This window comes from Mesoplodon densirostris, chromosome 4 (assembly GCF_025265405.1).
Source record: "Mesoplodon densirostris isolate mMesDen1 chromosome 4, mMesDen1 primary haplotype, whole genome shotgun sequence".
Taxonomy (NCBI): domain Eukaryota; kingdom Metazoa; phylum Chordata; class Mammalia; order Artiodactyla; family Ziphiidae; genus Mesoplodon; species Mesoplodon densirostris.
In genome coordinates, this window is record NC_082664.1 from 39,609,589 (window position 1) to 39,636,292 (window position 26,704).

Genomic DNA, 26,704 nt, shown 5'->3' on the forward strand with positions numbered 1-26,704 from the left:
CTTGGAGGGTTGGAGGTGGGCTGTAAAAAGGGAAGTAGAGGATGAGGAGGACAGATTCATTGCTCTGGTCTCCACATTCCTGTTGCCACATATATCTGTCCAAATTAATGTCAAAGAAGGATTCCATTTTGATGTAAAGTTACCATACCTTCTGGTTCTGTATAATGAAACTGCTTCTATACCACGGTTATTGGCCCATACTAATAAAACTGAATATCTTGCAGCCTCAGTTTTCTTACCTGTAAAATGGGAATATTAATGCCTACCTTTCAGGATTTTTGCAAGGCCTCAATGAGAGAACACGTGGAAGGACCCTGGCTGGAATATTTTAGGTCCTTGCTAAATGCTTTTACTTTCCTGTCTTTTAGTCCATGAAATTTAGGTACTTAATTGCATTTTTATTATATTTTTTGCTCTTATTTGCATATGTTAATCTTGCTTCCCACCAGACTGAATTTTTTGGAGGATAAGCAACATTTCTTTTATTCTCTGCAGTATATACTCTTATAGTACCTTGTACCTTTTCTTCATAGTGCAGCCTGTTTTATGTTTATGTATATGACCATTTAATTAGGTTTTCTTCCTTTTCGGTCTGTAAGCTTCATGAAGGCTAGAATTTTGTTTGATCTTGCTCAGAAATGTGTACTTAAGGCCTAAACTAGTGCCTGGCATGTAAAAACTGTTCTGTAAATATTTGTGTAATGAATGAATGAATGATTGATTATTAAGTTAAACATAGTAGATTCTAAGTGAATACTTATTCTGGGAAGGCTGAAACTACCTATCATATTCCTTCCAGACTTAGCCTAAAGCCTTGTAGGAGGCTATAAAAAGTTTGCAGAATTTTAACTAACACCTTAGATCTTTAAATAACAGTGTGTGGAAAAGAAAAAAGGTTTACAAAATACTTTGAAGTGGTTCAGTACTTGATGTTATTTTAGTGGGAGGTCAGTAATGTTTGTTATAAATATGTTATTGTAAAGAACGTTTTAAGTGTAAATTACTGTTATTACTTTTAGCTAAAATTTATAAGTATTAACATCTGTGAATACTAATACTATTTTAAAATTTAGGCTTGAAGGACAAAGCTGTGAAACACTGTTTATTTTTCTTTCCTTTGTGAACTTTGCATAAATCTGATTGTATCTGAAGGGGTCTTTGAGAATGTGTGAGAACCTGGGGTGTCCTGGTCTTGACAGTGCTCCTCCAGTTTGTTGTACTTCTCATAAATTCTTGCTTTTCTGTTCCCAGTGCTCTGTTAGACCATCATTCATTCATCCAAATGCTGACTCTCTTCACCCTTCAGGATTTTGACACATTGCTGATGCATGTCCTGACGGCAGAATCATTTCACATATTGAATTGAGTCAGCATCTTCACCTTTCCTCTAATCAAATTACAATTTTATTGCGAAGTAATCTCACCGGATATTAGTAGGTCAAAAGTTCAATATTATTTCCTTCAAATATGGCTTACACAATTGGACACACACACAAAAGGGGAAGAAGGAAACCCTACATGTGTCATCAATTTATGTTGTTCATTTGTTAGGTATTTTTTAGAAAGCTGACATTTATGGAACATTTTCCATGTGCCAGGCATTGTGTGAAACATTTTATGTATTATCTTATGAAATGTTGGAGCTGTCACTGTGACAGAGCTACTCTTCCTAGATTCATTTTGCAAAGGATAAGCTCAGCAGTGCTTTTTAACAACAACAATGTAACAGCTAAAGTTTATTAAGCACCTAAAGTGTTCCAGACATTGTTCTATGTGTTTTTATTTTTATTCAATCACTTAATCCTTAAGTCAATCATATGAGATAGGTATTACTCTTATGCCCTCATTTACATGAGGAAACGAATGCACTCAGTCTCACCTCTGGTTTTCCACCTAGGAAGTGGCAAAGCCAGGCTTGGAATCTAGCATTCTGGCAGTCTGATTTTGTAGCCCATTATCTTAACTGCCATCCTACTCCCCAAATTGCCAAGCTGGTACACCGAGGAGCCTGATTAGAACCCAGACCCCCGACTTCAAAGTGTGGGACCTGAAGAATAATCTCAGCCATTTGGAAGAATGGAGAATGAGCTTATATTTTTTTCAAGTTTCCAATTTTTAATTGTGCTGAAAGAAATCAACTTAATTTGGCATTGTAAACATTTCTGTGATGTTCCTCCAGAATTATAACTGACAAACTTTTGAGATAGTAGACTTAGGTGCCCTGCTTAGTGTTAATTTTATTACTCTTATTAATGCCAGATCTTATTTTTCATATTTGGTCTGGCTCCTTAAGTAGAAGATACAGTTGTAGAATATGTTTCCTAAAAGTCATTTTTAGTATAACTGAAGAGAAAATGTTTGTACTACCCAGTGGCATATTTAGCTAAGCCCTGGGGTACCACATTGGGTATAGAATACTGAATTATATCTAGATTCAGTAAAGAGGCTTGTGCTTAGAATTGCCTCATTAGCAGGCTTATCTTCAAGTTTCAATGACTCTTGCTACCTTTGGTGACAGATATTTGTGGCCAGGAAATCAGTAGCAAAGAAGGGACTTATGTCATAAATATTCTGGTTCTAACTCGTATCATATCTTACTATTTAGTGTTTTAAAATGCTTCTCTGCTCTGAAGGTGTTAGGCTTTCCAGATACATTCTTTGTCTTTTACAAAATTTCTGTACTACTTTTCTCTAAGTTTCCATTTTGGAGTCATGCACTCACAATTATGCATACATATGTACATAATACATGAGTACGTACATGTAAGTTCCTGTCTCTGTTGTTTTATACTTGACAGTACTGTTTTTATACATAATAAGAAATAAGGTTTCAAAATGGATTTCATTTTTCTTAGTATGGTATTTCAAATCTGAATTTTGGATTTCCTCAAACCTTATATATGGGCTTTACATTTATATTTAATTTCTGTTAATTTGTATGAATCATAGGCACATTCCATAATTAGTGTTGTGTACTACATGTCATCACTGGATTTTATTGCCCAGATTATGACTTTAATTGTACATATACACTCTTTATTACTATTGGGATTAGAGGCCATTCCACTGTACTCACTCAGTCCTCTGTCACTCTCAGGAACTTAAGGTCTTATGTTTAAAACTCCCAGCTGAGGTTCAGAAATAGCATCTCTAAGCTGGCATTGCAACACTGAGTTGACTCTTTTCTGTACTTTAAATCTTTTTTTAAAAAAAGTTTAATGATATCTTTGGTGTCAGCTATAAGTTGTGAAATACCAGACATGGGCTTAATTGATGTTAATGTGATATATATCTATTTAATTTGTTTTTTTTTTAAAGATGTTGGGGGTAGGAGTTTATTAATTTATTTTTATTTTATTTTTGGTGTGTTGGGTCTTCGTTTCTGTACGAGGGCTTTCTCTAGTTGTGGCAAGTGGAGGCCACTCTTCATCGCGGTGCGCGGGCCTCTCACTATCGCGGCCTCTCTTGTGGCGGAGCACAGGCTCCAGACGCACAGGCTCAGTAGTTTAATTTGTTTTTAAACCTCGTATCATACTGTTAAAATAGCTGAGGTTCATCTCATTCTGAACTGATTCCCCCTGATGTTAATCCTCAAAACAAATGGAAAGTAGATAGGCCATTTTTATCCCTTGCAGAAGTAATCCCTTGGGAAGGGGTTTGGGTGGGGGTGGGTCAATTAGCTGAATACTTGAAAATAATGTGTTCTTTTATTGCAGTTTTTTTTTTTTTGGTGGGGGAGGGTCAACTGAAGGATAAGTGCTTGCTGAAAAATCTGTAATCCCATTAATTTATTTCTTACCTTATAATCATGGCACAAGTGAAAGTAGTCTTTTTGAAGATTTTTGTTGCTCATACTTTTGAACCTGGCTGAAAATTGGGCTTTAACAGTGCTGACTCTTGGGCACATCCCAGAAATTTGTTCTATTAATTATTTTTTAATCAGATTATGATTTTATGATTTACTCCTTATCTTAAAAGCCAAATGTGGGAGAGAAGACAACTTGTGGTTATCTGAGGGTTTTTTTTAAATAATTTTTTTTATCATTGTGTTCTGAATTCATAGCATTTTTAAAAAAATTTATTTATTTTTAATTTAATTTATTTTTAATTTAATTTATTTTTGGCTACGTTGTGTCTTTGTTGCTCTGTGCGGGCTTTCTCTAGTTGCGGTGAGCGGGGGTTACTCTTCGTTGCGGTGTGCAGCCTTCTCATTGCGGTGGCTTCTCTTGTTGCAGAGCATGGGCTCTAGGCGCGCGGGCTTCAGTAGTTGTGGTGCGCGGGCTCTAGAGCACAGGCTCAGTAGTCGTGACGCATGGGCTTAGTTAAGCTCCTCGGCGTGTGGGATCTTCCCAGATCAGGGATCGAACCCGTGTCCGCTGCATTGGCAGGCAGATTCTTAACCACTGTGCCACCACGAAGTCCCTATCTGAGGGTTTTAAATAGATGGCCTTTGTTTAATTGAACTTTGGTATTATTCGATAAAATTTCAAAAATTAATATTTCTAAAACTTTATTTAGAATTTATTTTGTAAATGCTTTTAAAGTAATTTTGAAGATGTACCAAAAAAGTAAATGTAAGTCTTTCTCTACAGAAAATAGTTTTAATAGGAGTTATAAAATAGGGAATTGATTCCATACTGTATGTTGTAAATATTTGATAGACGTTTGTCAAATAAAGGATAACTTTTTGAAAGTACTTTTGGAAAGCACTCTACAGCCTACAAAACACTTATTCATTTACTTCTCACTCAACCCTGTGCAGTACATTTTCTCAGTTTTACAGATAAGGAAACTAATGCTCAGAGAAGTAAGTGGTTTTGTCCAGTATCTTCTAGTAAACCATAAAGGTGTGATTCCATTTCAGAACTGGAGTGAAGGACAAAGTCCTTACAGTGTTCCCCAAGGCCCAACATGATCTCCTACACTCTTCGTCCCTTACTCTTCTGACCCATCTCCCTACTTTCCACTCAGGCTCCAGCCATGTTCGCTTCTTTGCTGATGCTCAGATTCACCTGCACACTCCCTGCTGCCAGAGTACCTTTGCGTTTACTATCCCTCTGCTCAGGCACTCTCCCCCCAGATACCCTCTTGGCTGACTACCTCACCTCCTTCAAGTATTTGCTCAAATGCCATCTTTCAGGTTAATATTCCACTTAAAATCATACCCTCCAACCCAACATGTCTCATCCCCCTTGCCCTGTATATTTTCCCCCAGAGCATATACCATACAATGTATTTATTATTTTTAGTTGCAGTTATTTGTCTGTTGCTGCTGGAATGTAAAGCTCTGTGAGAGAAGGGGTTTTTGTCTCTTTTCTTCATTGTGATATCCCTGCAGTGCTTAGACCTCAGTGAGTGTTCAGTGAATATTTGGTGAATGAATGCAAAGCCTATGCTCTTTGCACCAGATCTCCACTTTTCATTTATTAATGATACACTTGACAAAGTTATTAGTATATTTTTGCTACGAAGGGCATTCCAAGTAATACTACTTCATTAGTTTTGTGCATTCACCTTCATTTTGAATATTTTTTCTGTTGCATTTTTCTCTCATCTGTGAATATAAACCACTCTGTTTTTAAAAGTCAGCCAGATTTTTTTTTTAGAAAATGTTAGAAAGTAAGACATTATCTTTTTGGATATTAATAGGGGTAGGTAGTTCAAAGAACTAAGGAATCGTGCATTTTTTAGTTAGGTTTTTGTCAAGTCAGCTGGACTTTTTTTTTTCTTTTTACTTTCATAAATGTATCATTAAAAACCATCCTATTTTAAAATTTTATTTATGTATTTCTAGTTTTCTTGAGATATAATTGGCATATAACATTGTGTAAGTTTAAGGTATACAGTATGTTGATTTGATACACTCATATATTGCCAAATGATTACCACCATGGTGTTAGGTAACACCTCCATCTGGTCACATAATTATGATTTCTTTTTTGTAGTGAGAACATCTGAGATCTACTCTTTTAGCAACTTTCAAGTATATAATATAGCCGTATTAACTATAATCACCATGCTGTCATCAGATCTCCCAAACCTGTTCATCTTATAACTAGAAGTTAATACTCTTTGACCAACATCTCTCCATTTCCTCTACCCTTCCAGCCCTGGTAACCACCATTCTAGTCTCTGTTTCTAAGAGTTTGACTTTTTTAGATTTCACATATAAGCAGTATCCTACAATATCCATCTTTCTCTGTCTGACTTATACTTAGTCCATCTTAGTTGTAAAATTTGCATTTCATGACTTGGTATTATTAAAATATTAGGAAATAATTTATTCTATTAAATATGTTATATTAAACCTTTTCCTGTATTCAGTATAATTTTATTTCTAGAGGAATAAAGTTCTAATTTATGGTTAAAAATATGGGGAAATAAGACTCAATATGTAGAATTTATTGACTCAACCTGCATTTATTATGTGCCTACCATATTCTAGAAACTTCTTTTAGGGGCTGGGTATTAAAAGAAGAACAAGACACGATTCATCGGTTAAAAAAAAAAGGTCCCAATGTAATGTGGCAAGTCCTTGAATGGAGTTATGTATAAAGTTTTATGAGGATTTTTATGTTACAGGATTTCTAAGGGCTCCATGGCTGCCATAGAGTGAGGTACTCCTATACTAATACAGGGTATATGATTATCTTCTCAGCTTTTACAGTCGTCTAAATACAATGGAAAGTAGTACTGTCATTACAGCTGGACATCTGTTATCCATGCTAGAAATGTTGGAACAAAGGAATGATGTGGCTCAGAGAGTCCCAAATACAGACTAGTGGAAAAGTTGTTACTGGTACTGGACAAAGTGAAAAAGAAGTATAAGGGAAGCAAGATCAAGAGAAAACGCATCTCTGTGTGTGTATGTGCTCACATGGGTGCAGGCACGCATGCGTGTGTACCTGTGTGTGGAGGATTACCACCCTCCTTTTTAAGGAAGGATTTCTAGGTTTGTCCTTTCTCTTCTTTTACTATCCTAAAGGTCCTTTTGTTTTATGAAATTATAGTGGAAATAGGTGGTGGCTAGTTATTATTTTAATTCCTTTTCCTGAAATAAAAAAAAGTCAACCTGCTCTTTTTAATAATCTTCCTGGTAAAATCCCCAGAGGGAGCCACTGTCAGGGATACTTTAGAATACTGTATAATTAATTCTTGCAGCCCTTATTTATTTATTTATTTTGGTATAGCCCGGCATGCTTCAGGAATTCCTTATATTCAAAAGGCCCTGGTCCCTATCCTCCTGGTGTCTCAGCTGTGCAAAGAAGCCCGTAGGTAATGAATTGATAGTAGAGAGATCGACTGTGTTAGAAGCTGTGGTGGCTTCTATCCTGTTGATAAGTTTGGTGTCAGGAAAGTAATGCAATACCTATAATTAGGAATTGATCAATTTTTAAAAATAAATTTATTTATTTTAAAAAGAATTTTTGGCTGTGTTGGGTCTTCATTGCTGTGCGTGGACTCTCTCGTGGTGAGCGGGGGCTACTCTTCGTTGCGGTGCATGGGCTTCTCATTGTCCTGGCTTCTCTTGTTGCGGAGCACGGGCTCTAGGTGTGCAGTCTTCAGTAGTTGTGGCACGTGGGCTCAGTAGTTGTTGCTCGCGGGCTCTAGAGCTCAGACTCAGTAGTTGTGGCGCACAGGCTTAGTTGCCCCGCGGCATGTGGGATATTCCCGGGCCAGGGCTCGAACCCGTGTCCACTGCATTGGCAGGCAGATTCTTAATCACTGTGCCACCAGGGAAGTCCCTACGCATTAATCCATTTTTAAATGCTTTATTTTTCTTGTCCTGACAAGTTTCAGTGACCACCTTGGCATTAGAAGGTAAAGCATGAGGGAGAATTATGAAAGGTTGGAAACAGAAATATTTATTAGAAATGTGTATGTGTGTGTTTCCTATTTTTTCTGAGTAGAACATAGTGTCAAAACAGTGTGAAAGCTCTGAATCCTGTGATTTTGACGCTGAGGCCACTATTCTGCATTAGTGGACACCTTTGGGTTTTGCTTATAAACTGGAGTGTACCTATTTGTCAGCTTTTGGGAAAGGATGACTGGAGAGATCCATGAAAGAATAATAATACATGTTGCTTGTCCAAGCTGGGAGGAATCATTAATATATTATTATTATTTAAAACTTTAATTTACCCACCTACTATTGTTCACTCATTTAAGGCTAATTTTGTGCTGTTTAAGTTTTTTTTTTTTTTTTTTTTTTTTTTGTGGTACGCGGGCCTCTCACGGTTGTGGCCTCTCCCGTTGCGGAGCACAGGCTCCGGATGCGCAGGCTCAGCGGCCATGGCTCACGGGCCCAGCCACTCCACGGCATGTGGGATCTTCCGGGACCGGGGCACGAACCCGCGCCCCCCTCATCGGCAGGTGGACTCTCAACCACTACGCCACCAGGGAAGCCCTACATCTTTTCTTAAACAAATAACCAGCCATGACAGTTTACCCATTGCCCCAGTGGAGGTGGTGGTTGTTAGCTGCTACTGTTTATCACAGTCATCATCATCATCATCATCATCATTATTGTTATTGGTGAGGGCACTGGAGTAAGACTACCTGGGTTCAGATTCTAGCTGCGGTCCTTAGTAGTGGGTGATGCTGGGTAAGCGACTTAGCCGTCTGGGCCCCTGTTTTTCATCTGAAAAACTGGGATATTAATAGTGGCCACTCATAAGGTCTTCTGAGGATTAAAAGGGATAATGTGTGTCAGGAGCTTAGCACAGTGCTTTGCAGTAGTGAATGTTCGTTAACATTGTCATCATTCTTTTTACCTTGAAATATCAGTACTGGCCTTATCTGCTTTACGGTTTGTTGTTTAATTAATGCACCTTGGTTTCCTTCTTTTGATATTTTTATGGTGTAGTAGTTCTACGAGACATGTTTTGACCCTAAAAAAAAAAAGGTGTATGCTAATAATCAGCAAAGTGTTTTTCGATCTTCCTAATAGACTGCGAAGAGTTCTAAAAGCAGCCAATTCTACATTCACATATTTATAGCCAAGGCAAAGAAGGAATGCCTTCACTGTTGTAGGTGTTGCCAACGACCTGCCTTTGCTTGAAAATCAGAAATTTTCCCTGTTAGCTTTAAATAAACTGAGAAAGAGAATTTCAAAGGTGAAGGAGATGAAAGAAGGATTTTAAAAGTTATTACTTTAAAAACAGTGGTTTTCAGCTGTGGTCACACATTGAAATCACATGAGCTGCTTCTATAAAATACAAATACCTTGTAGTGGAAACACACCCCACTACCACCACTATCATCAACTACAAACTTTTTTGGAACCCCTATTTTGAATACAGTAATAAAGTAATTGGAATGGTCAGGTATTTAATACTTATCTTAGCTCACATGTCAGTTTCTTATTTGCTTATTAACATGGAACTATCTTGTGTAACCAACATGGTATACTTGGGTTCAGTTCATAGTACATGAAGCCTAATTTTCTTATCTGATTCATTGTAAGGATTTATAGTGGTCTTCGTGTTGTAATGAAATATTGTTGGCTATGTCTGTGATTTTTTTTCTCAAGTGTCAAAAGCAATTCCTAATGGAAGCATAGTTCCACAAATAAAATAGGATTCTTTTTAGGTTTTTTGAAATAGGTACAACAAAAAGGGAATGCTACCTGTTGTATCTATGTTTAGAAGTAAAGTTGGTGGCAAGGGTTTAGACAGACCACATGGACAGGCTATTAGGCATTTTACCACATGTGCTAACATATCACACTTTAGTCCTTCAAGGCTAAGTCAACTTAATATTTTAGTGCTAAGCTCTTCTCTGTGCTGTGAGACTAATTTTCTGTAAATATATTCTCATATGCATATGCAGGTACAATTTTCATTGACTTTGTTGAAGTTTTGGAGGGTCGTTTGTGAGGGACTGATTGCATACTTGGATGGGGATGTGTTCACCTTAAGGAAAGTTCTAAAGGATGAGGTGGAAGGGATCAAAGACCACATTTACATGCTCAATCTCTGCAGGTACCCTTATTTTTTGTGAGAATAGGGGAAATGGATATAGAAGGGCTAAGTGTGTAATATTGTAGGGCATTTTCAGGTGAAAAGTATTGTTAATTTAGAAGAATATGTTTTCCATTTCTTTTGAATGGGAATAACCAGCTATAAATATTGTTCATCAGGAGCTCAAAAAATGTTACTGCTTAGCTTCCAATGCAAACATGACCATTTTATGGAAATTTTATCTGTATGCATTTAAACAGCTTATGTGTAAATAACTTATCAGCCCACATTTTTTTTTTTTTAAACCAATCTGCTTTCTTCCTGTGATATTGTGTCTAATCAGTTTAATGTTGTGGGCCTTCTTTATTTCCTCGGTTGGCACATTTGCAGGTTGCAATGATTTTCAACAATTTCATTTGACTGGAGTCCCAGAGCACCAAACCCGAAGGACATTGGGCTCATGTTCTATTTCTTGTACCTTTGCTACTTTCTGCTTTGCAAAGTCTTGACTGAGTCAGGCCCCAAGGGAAGATGGGCTGATACTGGATCCATGACTGTATGCCCCAAACTTTAGATGGGATGGAACAATGAAAGCTCTTGATTAGGGAGGAAGGAGCTTCTGCCAGTTATAAACAAATAAATAATAAATAAACAACCAGCCCTTAAAATCATAATGAGGGTGAGGGGACAGGTGTGTGTGTGTGTGTGCGTGTGCACATGTGCACACGTGTATGCCTGTGTAACTAAATGTATATAATGCCTGTTGACTGTTCTTTAGACACAGGAGAATCTTTGTCCCTTAATCTGTACTTGCAGCCTCCCTCTACTGTTGAATTCTGTGCCCATTTTTCCATTACCTTTTGCACTTGTAAATTTTAAAATTATTTGGGTATGAACACCTTGGAGGTGAGAGTAATCATTTCCCCAACTTACAGATGAAAATTGATAGGAGGCTGTTGAGAGATGGTGATAGAAAAGCACGTGTGAGAAAATGACTAATGCTGAAAAGGAAAGAGAAGGACAATACAGTGAGAAATGCAACTGCCAAGAGCATCGACCATTTAGCTGGTCAGTACATTATTTCCTTGGGTGAGAAACACATTCTGGAAATTAAATTAATTCTAAGAGTTTTTCCAGAGCAGTGGAATCTGACATTATGGAATCTTATCAAGCTGGGATCATTAGATCAGTTACTCTCCCCTTTAAATGAATACTAACATTGGATGGATGGGTTGTTGTGCTAATGACCTGCATGGTATTATATAACCACTTACTGATTCCTCATTATTTATGGTTATGATTCTGTGGGATCCCTCTCCTGCTGTTAGGGACGGCCTGTGCAGGACAGAGGTTTCCATTGGAAGATAGATGACACAAGCATCCATTGCCTGGTTTGCTTTGGGATTCTGCGATGACCCTTAATTTTTCTAGTTTACATTTATTTTGAACGTCTATATATATTTTTCCTTCATTGAAGTTACTAAACATTTAGATTTTCAGGTGGCTTGGATTTGGGAGGTGGGTAGCTTTGAGTTGTTAAAATCTAGTGTTACTGCATGTGGTCAAAATGTACTGCTTGTCTGATTTCTTCTTTTTTGTCATTTATGAGATTTTCTTTATGGCCTAGTACCTGATACATTTTACAAATGTTTTTTTTTTTTTTTAACATCTTTATTGGAGTATAATTGCTTTACAACGGTGTGTTAGTTTCTGCTTTATAACAGAGTGAATCAGCTATACACAAATGTTTCTTTAAAAAGAATATTTGTATTGCTACTGGGACTGGTTCCATAGACATTAAACTTGTATCACTGGAACCTTCTGCACTACTCAGAGTGTTCCTTCTCTGATCCTGGCTGGTCCTACCTTTTCACATTCTACTTTTTTTATATCCCACTGGGTCTAGGGAAATGAAGGCAAGGAGGGTGGGAGCAGCACAGCCATGTGGGGCAGTCTGAGGGCCAAACATTATAGGAAGAGCCCTATGCTTGGACTGTTGTGAATTAGGTCATCTTTCAGCATGAATGCAAACACAATTTTAAAAAGTTGTTGTAATGGAATTGGCTCTTTCAGGACACCATTCCCCTTTTTTCTTTTGGTCAGTCTTGATTACTTAAATTCTTTAATTTAGGTGAAGGAAGTTATTTTAGAGGAATTTAGTCTGTGATAAAAGATAAAGCATAGCTTGTTGCTGTATGTGTTAATTTCTGGGGAATGGGCTAGTGGGGTTCAGCATGATAGTTTATAATGAGGGCATGTTGGAAATTAATTGGCTGATTTCTTTCTGTGCTCTTCCTCTTTTCTCTTTGTACATACCCTCTTTTATGGAATATGGTATTACTCTTGTGTTTCACTGAGTTTGATTGTTGCCCAGTGGTGAAGAGTTCAGGCTCTGGAGCCAGTTTGCCTGAGTGGGAATCCTGTCTCCACTGCTTATTAGTTCTAAGACTCTGCACAGGTCACTGACTCTCTCTGTGTCTTGGTTTTCTCATCTGTTAAATTGAAAATAGTACCTACTGCATAAGGTTGTTGTCGGGACTAAATAAGATATAATATATGTAAAGTGCTTAGAATAGTACCCAGTAATAGTGCTCAATAAATGTAAGCTTTTATCATTATTCCATTGGTTAGGTGGATAGCCTGCCTCACATTTGTCTATGACATTATATCAATTTGGATAAATAAAGAATACATTTCAACTGTCTAACATAAAGAAAAAGAGCTAAATGTTAACTGCCTGAAATTTTTTAAGTAGCCAAATGTGAATCTCTTGAGTATCATTGCAGTGACCACAAAGAGTAATCATTGTTGTCACTGCTTAAATGATGGTTTGCTTTTTGGAGGAAAAGCTGTCATTTATAGATGCTTTTACATATGCTGAGTTAAGGAGTTCTCCATGTACATGGTCTGATTTTTTAAGCATTATTAAAGTTACTGTATCAAAAGTAGGATTAATTAAAATTTGTCCTGAAGACTTTAATGTTACATTAATAAGCCTTTTCTTGTTCCCTGTGCATTGTCAAAACTCCCCTTCAGATTTGAGGTATGGAATCTGATTTAGAACTTAGAAGACTTCAGTAATTAACCATGATGGTCATGTACATATAATTAGCCATTGGTTAATGATATAGTCATGTTGATAAGCAGCCTTGTTTAGTTTTTGTTTGTTTATGTAAATACCTGAAGCAAATAGCAATGAAAGGGAAAGCTTGGTTTGTCTAAATTTAGTTCTTATAAAGCTTAAATGTTTCAGAAGTGATTAAGTCTAGGGTCATAGAATAAGACATATGTCATGGCTGAACTCAAATCCCCAATTCTTTGACTATAAGATACATTAGGCCTTTGGGGATTTATGGGATGGTGATGGAAGGCGCAACTCACTGGTTGAGAATAATTTCTAAATATGTAACTTGTTTTTGCTGAGAGTAGCAGTGGTGCTATATACCTTTAAAAACATCGACTACTTCTTGTTCCCTTATATCTGGTAGGGAAATGCTATACTTTCTGATGCCCATTGCACCTCATCTAGGTTTACCCCAAAGTTGATGTCAGTAGGTGGTGTTTGGGGGGAATTATCCATGAGGTCCTGGGTACATGGGCTGGCGCTTGGGTTGTGGGCTGTGGGGAGGCAAGGGAGTTGTGCAGAGGAGTCATGTAGATCCTGTGACTAGGAATCTAGCCCTCTCTCCCTGCTGCTGGTGGCTGTAAGATGGGTGCTGTTAGCTGTTGCACTTACCTCCAGGGAGCAGGTGGCCCACGCTGTGAGGCCACTGTAAAGCATTTACTGGGAGGCTGGCAACTGAGGATGGTAGCAAGTGACAGGCCAAACATTGTTCAAGTCCTTCTTGAGTCGTACAGAAGGAATGTGGGAGTGTGGTTAGAGACCCAGGTGCTGAGCCCAGCTTCATAACTCATTCATTGTGGGACCTCCATGATTGTCTCTAATTTTCTCTGTGAAAAATAGAGAATAATAATATGATGCCACCTGCTTACCTCAAAGAGTGTTCTGAGGATTAACGAGTTAATCGCCTTGGATGAAGGCAGCAGAGGTTCTCTTGTTATAATTTCATCGCCTTTCCAGAGAAGCTCCAGTTTGGTGGAATAAAGTAGTGGAAAGGAGATAAGAGTGGAAAGAGCTATCGACAACTTAGTTGGTGTCTTTCAAGTCTAACTGTAGGTCAGGTTTCCATTCTCGCTGGGGAATTTTAGTGTAAAATTTCTACATATTTTTTAGAAACGACACCAAACCAAATGTCTGACCTGCTGCCTGTAGGAAAAGAGCAGATGTTTATTCTGAGAACATATTAATAAAAATGTTAGTGGTTTTCTCCCCCGTAAAGGAAGAAGATGGGTCAAAAGGGAGAGCCTAGATTTTAGTAGAGTTTGCTCGCATTGTCCCATTACTGACGTGCCCTTTTTGAGAGAGTTGGTATTGCTTGATTTTGTTGATTTTTCGAGTTTCTTTGACAAAGAAGCGTCATAGATATCAAGCCAAAACAAAGCAAGAAATATAAACTCACACACCCAACAGTTGCTTTAAATACCAAGGATGTCAGCATGAAATTAAAATGAATCAACTGACATTTCTGCTTTGAAATTATTTTAGTAAAATTAATTTAAACCAACAGTGAAAACTTCTGTATCTACCTTATAATGGAAAGTTTGACCTTTTTCAGTGTTTTTGGCTTAAGGGTGTTGACATTGGGGTGTTTTTGGTTAAAATTTGCTTCAACTCTCTAACAGCTCTTGGGATTTTGGTCAATCTTTGGTGGCTGAATAGCAAATGCTGTCAATTGTGTTGGTACCATGTAGTTTCCAAAGACAAGGTCTCTGAAGTAGTGGATATGGTATCCCCTCCTGCCCATGTGTAACTGTTTAAAAGAACACTGTTGTCATGTGAATTCTTATTTTTTTGAGCTTGCTTTTGAAGTTAACTTTCACAGAGAATTCCTGTTACCTAGAAATTGATGACAGACTTACACCATTTCCTTTTTTTTTCTTAGACGTTCCATCCTCAGAGCAGCCTGAACTGTTCCTAAAGAAACTTCAGCAGTGCTGTGTCATTTTTGACTTCATGGACACGCTATCTGATCTTAAAATGAAAGAATACAAGCGCTCCACTCTTAATGAACTGGTGGACTACATTACAATAAGCAGAGGCTGTTTGACAGAGCAGACTTACCCTGAAGTAGTTAGAATGGTGAGTTTCTTTTTTTCGCCGCGGACACATTTAAGCACCTTCCTTAGGGACTCACAGGTGTATTTACTGCAGGGTCAGGTCACTGGAGGTCACCTCCACAAATGAGAGCCAACCTTCTGAGAGCTAAGCACAAGTAGTCGGCACAATACTAAAATTTGAAGAGCATGATTTCATGAGAATGAAATCCAGAACTTTTCATCTACAACAGTATTGGAGGAATCAGTGACTTCAAAATACGAAGCAAAGATTGCCAGGGTGTTACTGGATTTCTGGCATTGGGAAAAGAAAAGACACAGGAGAATCAACAAAAGTTTTAGATCTGTGTCTGAAAAATATTCAAGCCTGTCGGATGTCTTGATTTTTTTTTTCTCCCTATTCACTGTGGTATATTAGAAATGGCTTTAAGCTTAATGAAATCGTGGTATGTAGAATCTAGGTAAAGCCTCTCTTGGCTTTATAAACTAATCATTCTCTTTATAATCTTAAAAACAGGAGTGATGTCTTTCATTATTTTTGAACAGCGTCTTGTAATTTGTGCGGTCGTTAAGAGTTATGAGAAGAAACATTATTAGCATAATACAAGTAATTATATTCTTATTGTGTCAATAATTATATTAGTATTTCAGAAGCTGAGCCAAAATATAGTTTTCTGTTAGATTTCTGTGGGAGGGTTGCCTTCCTTGGCATCCTAGAAGATCTTGGACCTAGAGAGCACATGATATCTGGAGGAGGTGGGGCTGGTCTACTAACTCGAGAAGTTATGCTGAAGAGATCCAAGGGGGTCAGTGCATCATGGGAAGCCCACTGGGGAATCTCGCCCACCCTCTGTGTACTGCTGAAAATGTACTTAGCCTTTCTTTTTCACTTTTATCACTTGTATTCAACAAATGCAGAAAAGAGACATCTGTGATGGGGTAGTTATGGTTTAAAAATGAATAGTTCAGATTTGGGAAGGGACCTGAATTATCATAACTTGAGAAACTATGACAGATATATGAAGGTCATTTCAAAACAGTGTCCAATATATTCCTCAGATCCATATTGGAGTGTATATTGAATTTGTTAATTTATAGGAACGTAAAACAGGGTTTTGTATGTTAACTGTTTATATTGTGGTTCTTGAGCAGTGGCTCTCAACCAGGGGCGATTTTCCCTGCCAGGGCACCTTGGCATTGTCTGGAGACATTTTTGGGAGTCACAACCAGGGGTGGGAGGTGGGGTGCTACCAGCATCTAGTGGGTAGAGGCCAGGAATGCTGTTAAACATCTTACAATGCACAGGACAGCATTGTACAACAATTTTGTAGATTGTTCTACAACAAAGAATTGTAGATAATTCTACAACAAAGAATTATCTGGCCCCAAATGTCAGTGATGCCACTGTTGAGAAACCATGCTCTAGAGCTTGCATGTTCTCTACACCTCTTACCCTGATACTTAAGATCTTCTCTAGCCCACCTGCCTTCTGCAGAGCACAGTCCCTTGGTTTTAACCTACCCATGTCCTCAGCTAACGGAGGTATCCACCATTTATAAATTTCTTCTATATCTTTCCATGGATAGTCCGTGAATATTGAAGCATATACAAGCATATATGTATAAATATTGTTTTTTGTAAACACACAAATGGTAGCATACTATACACACTCTCTGTACCTTGCTTTTTTTACTTAGCAGTATATAATGTACATCAGTACATATAAAGCTGCCTCATTCATTTTTATAGCTGCATTTCGTTGTGTGGATGTGCCATAATTTATTTAACCACGAGCCCATGAATATCCTTGTACACACCTCAGTTTGCCCTTCTGCGAGAACATCTGGGTATTTGTGGATTTGTTTTGTAATAGCCCCTTTCCCTGTTCCTGGACCTTTGTGAATTCCCTGCCCTCCTGCCTTTAATTCTGATTCCCCCCTTCCTTTCAAGATCTGGCTTACAGTGCTACCACTGGTTCCTGAAAAGCCCAGAGTTTTCTCCTTCCTTCACTTCTACCACTTCTTGGCAACTCACCCTTTTAGAATTTGTTCATTTGCTGCTATTTAATCCTTTCACACGTTTATCTGATTTTTCTAATTAGGCTGTAAGTACTCCTAAGCAGGAACTGTTCGGAGTTGTCCTGCACATCTCTGTGGCCTCTGTAATACCTCCTAGCCCAGGCCTACCTGGAGATTGTTGAATGAATAGATGAATTCCCTCTTAAAATAGGGGCATTTTAGGCTCTCAAATTAGGATGAAGATATTGGATGTCATTGGATTATATTCAGCTTTAAACCCAGTAGCTGGCGTAATCCCATTCATTCCAGTGAACCAACTTGGTCCTAAACCAGCTTGAGTCTCTCAAAGGAGACCATTTTCTCTTCTTACCACCTCCCCCCATGCCCCTCTACCCCAACAAAAGAACTTTTAACAAAAGACTCCTGGACTTCCCTGGTGGTGCAGTGGTTAGGAGTCCGCCTGCCAATGCAGGGGACGCGGGTTCGTGCCCCGGTCCGGGAGGATCCCACATGCCAGGGAGCGGCTGGGCCTGTGAGCCATGGCCGCTGGGCCTGCGCATCCGGAGCCTGTGCTCCGCAAAGGGAGAGGCCACAGCGGTGAGAGGCCCGTGTACCGCCAAAAAAGACTACTGTCATTCGTGTGGGAATGTGTACTTTAAAATGTACTTAAGCCCTACTTTAGGAAGTATTGAATCTGTAGCATGCATGCTATTCTAGGGCATTAGATAATTGACTTTCTGGGTGATAGTTTAGGGTTCTCAGAGGTGTAATTTATTTTTCATATTTTGTGATTTGTGGAATTGCTACCTACTAATTTTGCATGGTTCCTAAACAATCTGGCATTTATAGAGAAGGAAGTAGCGTGGCAGAGTAGAAAGAGAAAGGGCTTTGAAACCACACAAACCTGGGTTCAAATGCCAACTCCGGCCATCCTTACTTGCTTCATCACTTCGGACAGAGCCCTCCATCTTTGGAGTCCTCAGTTTTCGTGAGGTGCTAAGAGGTATGTGGCATTGGGGGAAGGGCAGCCACAGTCCCTCCTGCCCTGCTTCACGAATTGTCCACCTGAGGAAAGTCGTGCTTTGTTTGTACATCAAGGTTCTCACCACCTCAGACACACATACAACCTAGTAAACAGGGATTTATGTCTCTTTAAGAAGGGTTGGAACCAAGTCCCAACTTGCCCTCTACTCCCTTCTGTTTTGCCACGTGTGAGCCCCTTGTGTGTAGAAATCCTGGTGCTATTACTGCTCACTTTCCTCATCTGTAGTGTACCTACCTTTTGGGTATTTTGTGAGGATTGGCGATGATGTACGTAAAGCTCTTAGAACAGTCGCTAACACATGGCAAGCATTTAATCAATGATACTGTTACTATATTTTGTGATTTCATTATTAGATACTTGACTTTATAATCATTGGGGGAACCCAGAGTTCCTGTTTGTGGACTTAAAATGCTCTATTAGCTCGATATGCTATATCCCATTGCCTCAGTGGTCCTCAAATTCTGTAATTCCAATCCTGCCTGTTGAATAGTTACTGTCCCCACCTATTCCTCTTTCTTATTACTGTAAAATGAAACTGCTTCACTAGGATTAGTGAGGGAAATGGTAGGGCTTTTAATGAAATATCAATGAAGTGATAGCTAGGTTTTGCAAACCGGGATGAGTGATGACTTAAGATGGCATGTTCTGATGTCAGTATTATTACCAAAACCTGATGGGACTGTACTTTGAGAGTTGCTATGCCTGTTAGGGTAAGAAAAGAGCAGAAGATGAAAGTAGTCTATGAGTGTGGAAACCATTTTTAGCATTTAAAAAAAGTCTAGATACCACCTACAGACTCTTAGAATTAAGAAAGACAAATAACTCTTTATGTGTAAACAAAATAAAAAAAACCAATATAGCACCTAACTCACCTGCAGAAGTGTAGTGTGGGGTAGTGGAAAGAGCCCCAGATAGAGAAAGTAGAAGCCACTGTCCTCATTTCTCATCTTCCACTTAACTAGTGGTGAGACTTGGGTTCCTCTCTAAGCCCCAAGTCTCCGCTTGTAAATGGAGGGAGTTGGTGGTGGTCTCTCACATCCTTCCAGTTCTGAAAAATACCAGCTCTTTCATCAACACAGTGTAAGAAATTTAGAATGAATTCTGCCATTCTTTTTTTTTTTTCTTTTCTATTATTATTATTATTTTTCGCCGTGCTGCATGGCATGCGGGATCTTAGTTCCCCGACCAGGGATCGAACCCGTGCCCCCTGCAGTGGAAGCATGGTGTCTTAACAACTGGACCGCCAGGGAAGTCCCTGGATTCTGCCATTCTTAAAGTTTACAGAACACTGTCCAAAGTAGTTGCTTCTGCCCCGTAAGTGGTTTCTTCCATGTGTTTCTTTCTCATGGGGTCACATCTGATGGAAAAATGAGAACCAGGACTGTTAGTTCCTTAGGCTTTGGCACATTTTGCCGTGTATCATCTCAAGTGTCAGGCTTCTGTCTTTGAGGCAGTATTTTTACCATATTATGCTCATGTTTTGTTTCTGGTTCTGTTGCCATGCATCCATTTAAAAGATTTCTTAGAATTTCTAGCTCTCCAAGTAATTTTGGGTTAATTTTTTTTTTCACTCTAACTTAAACTGTATTTTATACTCTTTATATTCACACATCTTCCTTTTCAAAACCATCTCTTTGGGGGATAGTTCAAATGTGAGAGGAAATCTTAACGGGTGAAGACATCATTTTAATTAATTCCAAATAATGTTTATTGAGTGATTTAGAGCCATGTTTTTACATTTTGATGATTAAAAAAAGACAGGACCCTGCTCTGTCAACAAACTCACAGTCTGGTAGAGAGGGCACTCATGTGAACAAGTAATAAAATATGTCATACCTGCATTAATAGAAGTATGTAGAAGGCAGGGAAGGAGTGGAGCAAAAGGGGGGTTAATCCGAGGAAGGTAGTGGTGGTCAAGGAAGGCGTTACAAAGTGAGGAAAGCCCGAGTGTTAAAAGGTGAAAACATGTTTTCCAGGGGCTGAAATCGTGTTGAAATGAAAGAGAGAATTACACGATGCAAAGGAATTCCCAAAGTGCATGATATATTCAGAGGAACACAAGCAGTGCTGTGTTGTTACAGCACTAAGTGCGCGTGTGTGGGTTGGGGAGTGAGAGGAGGTGAATGGTGGCAGTTGAAGAAGCAGATGTGGACCAGAAGATCCTGCAGAACCTCACAGACAGTGGGTAATCACTGAAAAGTCGTAAGCAGGGGAGTGACACGGTCAGCTTTGTACTGTAATGGCAGTGAGCCAGGTAGATTGGAGGGGGCTGAACTTGAAGGCAGAGAGGAATTGATTAGGGGCCTGTTGTATTAGAGAAGTTGTAAGAGGGCCTCAACCAAGCACGGGGTGAAAGTAGAGAAGATGAGGAAAGGATGGCATTTAAGACTCACTAGGAGGTAAAATTGAAGGCACGTAGCATTTGCATCGATGTTTGGAGTGAGAGAGAGAGGAAGGAGTCTAGGATAGCTTTGGGAATTAGGTAGTCACGGTGCTCCTATTTGAGAAAGGTACAGCAGGAAGGGGAGCAGGTTTTTTGGGTGGAAGCTGAGTTGATTTTTGATGTGTTAACTTTTTTTTTTTTTTTTTTTTTTTTGCGGTATGGGGGCCTCTCACTGTTGTGGCCTCTCCCGTTGCGGAGCACAGGCTTCAGACACGCAGGCCCAGCGGCCATGGCTCACGGGCCCAGCCGCTCCATGGCATGTGGGATCTTCCTGGACCAGGGCACGAACCCGTGTCCCCTGCATCGGCAGGCGGACTGTCAACCACTGCACTACCAGGGAAGCCCTTGATGTATTAACTTTGAGGTTACAGGAGTCCTAGATGGGAAAGTTGGAGATGGAGATTGAGATTGGTAATTATTAGCATGAGGGTAGAGCAGGGGGGAAAGAGAACAATACTGGGACCCCAGGTGATGCAGAGAATCATTGTGCTTCAGTGCAGTGGTTCCGGGGAGGTAGTGGGTTGTATGTGAAACATGAGGAAGTTGAAATGACGGCTGTAGATAATGATTGCACGTACAGCGGTGGAATCTTGGGTGTACTGTCCTCATTAGAGTAAAACCCTATCACTTCTTTCCTGCACAAAGTATACCTTGTTGCACTGGTCGTTTGCTGTTATTATTTTCATATTTTCTCTTTATATCTTGGCTTTTCTTGATTTCAGAGTCTGCCCTATTCCTACCTCATCTGTGGTTAAATCTCTGTATATCTCAAACTGTAGAATATATGATTTTCCAAAGCGAATGTAGTTTTAAGATAAAATATGTTGTACAACTCTTTCTTCTTTTTTCTATTGAAATCTTTCCTTGAGTCCTTTATATTGTTTCTTGGCCACACATTAGCTTCGTTTTTTCCCACTCTCAAATTATATCCTGTCACTTGGTTATCTAAGTGCTTTATCTTTTATACATTCTGTGACTTAACTGGAAATCACAGCTCTGGTTAGCCTCTTAATAGGATAATATGGATTTGTAGAAAAATATGAGGTCGCAATTAAAGGTCTCAGAGTCTGCCTATACAGACTCGTAGGAATGCTTTGTTAACTTCATTGCATCCTCTCTTGGCTAAAGGATGGAGGATTTCTTTTCATAAAATAACAGCTATCTAAAGGTAGCCTTGGGAATGATAACTACCAGGGGGGAATATGAAATTTCCATTTTTCATCCTCTTGCATCTGATAAGGAATATAACTGTACATCCCGGCCAGAATTTGCCTTGGAGGTGATTCTTTAGGCCCAAAGGAGATAAGATCTTTTGGTGTGAGCCATGGATGTGGGATGGGGGAAGGTGGGCTGCTTACAAGATTGGAAATATAAATAATGGGAAAGAATCGAGTGACATCTGGGAAAGTCATTTAGGAAGTGATGAACTTATTGGGGAATTTTTATGGATAGGATAAGTCTAAAAGATAGGACCTAAGAATTAAATTAGAAAAAGAATTCCTTGGTACTTTGAAAAGAATTTAAGGTTATGATGATGAAGATTACTAAAAGGTATTTTTAGAATGAGGTCAGGAAGAATTAGCATCTTTGGGTGTCCATCAGTTGGTTTCATGGGGGTTAGTGGACCTCCTGATGTTGAGTGCAAAATTTTGTGTGTTTTGCCTATTTTTGTGGGAGACGATCTGTAGCTTTTGATTAAATTTTCAAAGATATAATCTGACTCCAAAATGGTTTAAGCTCAATTTTTACATATGCAGTGCTCTGCTTGATGCTGCTCTGTTGGAAAATATAGGATGAGATTGGAAAGGAGCAGGGTCTCCCCATTTATGGCAGTAACTAAAGATGAAAAATGAAGTTGTAAGAATGATTTCACCAGTGAAACCATCCGGACCTGGAGTTTTCTTTATGGGAAGGTTTCTGGCAGTGAATTCTTTTTTTAAAATTTATTTTATTGAAGTATAGTTGATTTACAATGTTGTGTTAATTTCTGCTGTGCAGCAAAGTGATTCAGTTATACATCTATCTATCTATATATATATATATATATATATACATATATATATATATACATTCTTTTCCATACTCTTCTCCATTACGGTTTATCACAGGATATTGAACATAGTTCCCTGTGCTGTACAGTAGGACCTTGTTGTTTATCCATTCTATGTATAATAGTTTGCATCTGCCAATCCCAAGCTCTCAATCCATCCCTCCCAGACCCCCTCAATTTCTAAAATACATGTCTGACTATTCAGATTTTTTGTTTTACCTTGTGTCAGTTTTTGTAGGTTTTTATAATGGTTATACAGTTTAGAATTGTGGTTGAATACTTAATCCTTAGAGGTTCTTCATAAAGGCATACACCAACAAAAGGAGGTCACCAGCACCTGTACACCTTCCATTGTTAGCAGCATAATAATCTGCAGCAACTACTGTGTGGATGAATTCAGTCTTAACAACAACCTTGTTTTGTATTATATATTATATAATTATTTTATTTTATATTATATTATACTTTGTTAGAGTATTATTATATATTATTTTATAGATGATGTAAAGGAAGTAGAGAGAGGTTAAGAAACTTGCCCAAAGGTACTCACCTGGGTAACTGGCAGAACTGAGGTTTGAACCCAGTCTGTCTGGCCACAGGGCCCATCCTCTTAACTGCTGTGCCGTAATGCTCTCCTGGGATCAGTCTTTCTAATAGGAATGAAGACTAAAATCTCTAAATTTGGACTGTTGCCTCAGTACTGTGTTCTCTTCCTGAGCCCCTCTAAATAGGTCATAACGCCTTGATGCTCTCCCTCTACCTTTTCCTTGCTTGTTATTTTATCAAATAATAGGCTCTGGGGTTAAATGTTTGTTTTTGCTTAAGAAACAGCTTCCCTTTCACTCCGTCTCCCCCCACCACCTCACTGCCCTATATATAATAACTACATTGCCTTTGTGTTATTCTCCAATTAACATTTTTTCTCTGCCCTACCACTCCTTCCCAGTAGGCATGAGTACGTGGTGAATGGGGGTGAGGAGGACCTCAGGAGGAAAGCTGTGTAGTTCAAAAGTCTCCTCTGTTCCATCCTCGAGATGGTCGTATCCCTCAAGTTCACGTGCTCCCGCCATGCTACTTCTCTCTTTGCCCCACTGTTAGAAGCAGGCAAGCTGTGTCAGCAGCCAAGGGATCCCTAAATTGCTTGGTTAGCTTGGATTGGAGCAAGGGAGTTAGATGATTTAAATGTCCCTCCATCTCTATGATGGCCCCTGATCCTTGGAAGCACTTAACATTTGTACAGCCTGCTTTTCCTTTTTGTGGTCCTCCCTGGGTCTGTGATATAGATGGAATGACCTGGGCCACTTAGCTAGCCGTGTGATCTTAGCCGAGTCTTAATCCTCTTGAAGTTGTTACCCACTGTAACTTTATAAAGGTGGTTGTGATGTGGTTACTGTTACCATTATTCATAGTACCACCTTTGCCACCTCTGCTAGACTTAACCTTTTTTGTTTGGATGGATTAATCAGTTTTTCTGGTTACAGTGAAGTCTTGCTAGCCTGAAAGCTTTTTTGTCTCTTTAAGATGACTTCCCATATCTTTGACTGTTGATTTTAAACTTTAATTCTCTCTGGGAAATTTTATTTTCAAGTCCTTTTTTGAGGGTGTGGGGAGAGACCTGTAAATCTGCAGGTGCCTGTGTGTGTATAACTATATATATACATGTGTATATATGCTGCCCTCAGTTCACCTACATAAAATTTTTCCTGATATTACTTACATAGTAATGTCCGCACTGTATTAATAATTTACCACTTCTCTCCTGCAAACATTCCCTCTTAAAATATCAGACAGGGATTTTAATGGGTTTAGTTTTAATTTAAACATTTTAAGGAGCAGATTTTTACTCAGGAAGCAACGAGCTACTCATCATTGCTGTTTGCTTCATTTACAAGCTGTAGTCCCTGTGGCTTAACTGCTTTACAGATTGTTCAGAGTTTTCAATATACTTAAAATGGTTTGACAGCTGTCACTTGTCTAGCACTGGTCTATCCAATACTATCATTTCACTGAGATGAGAATATCCCCCCTCTTTCTCCTCCCCCCACACCCCCAAGCTGGCAGCAGAGTTTTGCAGGATAAGTTACAGTATTGCATTCAAGTTTTGATTCCTCTTTTATCCCACCTTTTAATTTAACCTTGAAACTGAAAATATGGTTAGCAGTGTAAGCAATACTTCTGGAAAAATCTGCCAAGAAAATGGATGATATAATGATTGGGAAATACTGCCTGTGGTATATATAAGTGGGTCTTAACCTCTAGCGTAGGAATTGATGTTAGTTTATATGGCTCAGTCTTCTCTTTACTGAGGAGAGACAGAAATGAGAGAGAGGTATTTATTGGTTGATTCTCTAAGGGGAAAGCCGGTTATGCCACAGTCGTGCATTATTAGCAGGAAGAAACTGAGAAAATGAGTGTCCTCCATGTGGCAATCTCAGAGACAGTAACGCTTGAGGCAAGAATTTGGCAAGAAAACAACGCAGGTCATTTCCAGGAGGTAGGTGGCTTCTGACCAATATTAAAAGCCAAACTTGATCTGTAGATGAAAACAAGAAGAAATATGCTCTCTGGTGACTTCTGCAGAGGAAGTTGCCTCTGGAAAGTGAGGGTAAGATAAGGGACTTTAGAGTAAAAATGCAGTTACAATGATGAATAGAGAAAGGTGCGGGTTAATGTGGCAGTGGAAGAGGGAGAACGGGAAAGACCAGAGCCTAAGGCAGCGTGCGGGGGGGCGGGGGGGGGGGTTGCGGAGGAAGCAGTGCCAGGAGGGCAGAGGGTGACATACAGAAGAGAGATTGTTTCTGAATAAAAATAGGACCTGTTATAATTATTTGGTAAGTTGGAGAGTGAGTTTATTTTTTAATAAAATGGATAAGTAAGGTATTCTGGAGAGTATAATGTTTCCTGGCCCTACAGAAAGGTGGGTTACAAACAGAGAGCGGGGGCTGGGCAGGTGCTCCATGGGCTACCTTGAAATACCATGGAATTTCCCTTCCTGAAGAACTTAAGGCATTTATGAGAATAGAGTGGAACATTCTGGAATAATGCAGGCCTCTTCCTTTTGCGGGACGTTTGGCTTTTTCTCTTAGAAGTTAGAAACATTTGTTAAGCTTAGACAGTAGATAAGGTGCTAGAAAGTTGAGTTTTGTATTTGTGCTGCCATCAGGTACAAAGTGGGGAGTTTGTCATGCCCTATTCTGGAAAGTAAGTGTAGTTATTTGAAGGGTGAAATAACTGGAAGGCAATGGTCTTTAAAAGCACATTGAAAATGGAAGCTAGGGACTTCCCTGGCGGTCCAGTGGTTAAGACTCTGCACTTCCACTGCAGAGGGAATGGGGAACTAAGATCCCGCATGCCTCGCGGTGTGGCCCTCCCAGAAAAAGGAAGCTGAAAGGGTTGGTGAGCAGTACCTGCCCCTAGACCCCTGTCTTGGTTCCTTTCCCAGGAACTTACACCCATGCTCCTGTCTCCCCCTCCAAGATGAGGCCAGCGTGCCTCAGTGAGGCTGGTGAGGGAGAGCTGTCTGTCTGGAGGGGTGTTTCTTACTCAATTTATTATGAAGCAGTAGTGTCTGGTAAAGGGTGATGTTAATCTCTGGTCAAATGTAGGTCAGGTGTGTTTTGTTTTCACTGCTCACCCTTTAGCTCAGGGCTTTATTTTACTAATGAAGGGTCACAGAGACAGAGACTTACACACAGACACAGAGTAAGGTGCAGTGACAGTTTTGGCAGTTCCCTGTTTATTTTCAGTGATTTCACATAAGAACACACACTCAATAGCCAGAAACTCTGCCTCAGGAGCCTCAAGTGTTGTGTGCGTTTTTTTTTTTTTTTTTTTTTTTTTGCGGTACGCGGGCCTCTCACTGCCGTGGCCTCCCCCGTTGCAGAGCACAGGCTCCGGACGCGCAGGCTCAGCGGCCATGGCCCACGGGCCCAGCCGCTCCGCGGCATGTGGGATCCTCCCAGACCGGGGCACGAACCCGTATCCCCTGCATCGGCAGGCGGACTCTCAACC

At 39.4% G+C, this 26,704-nt stretch overlaps 1 protein-coding gene across 5 annotated transcripts in view; it reads left to right on the forward strand.

Moving 5' to 3' along the window:
* Positions 1 to 26,704, forward strand: part of PPP2R5E (protein phosphatase 2 regulatory subunit B'epsilon) — a 160,992-nt gene that overhangs the window by 69,593 nt on the left and 64,695 nt on the right. For all 5 annotated transcript variants that reach the window (XM_060096053.1, XM_060096054.1, XM_060096055.1 and 2 more), the window contains exon 3: positions 14,966 to 15,162. In XM_060096053.1, the coding sequence (XP_059952036.1) occupies positions 14,966 to 15,162 (197 nt within the window). The remainder of the gene's footprint in view (positions 1 to 14,965; positions 15,163 to 26,704) is intronic.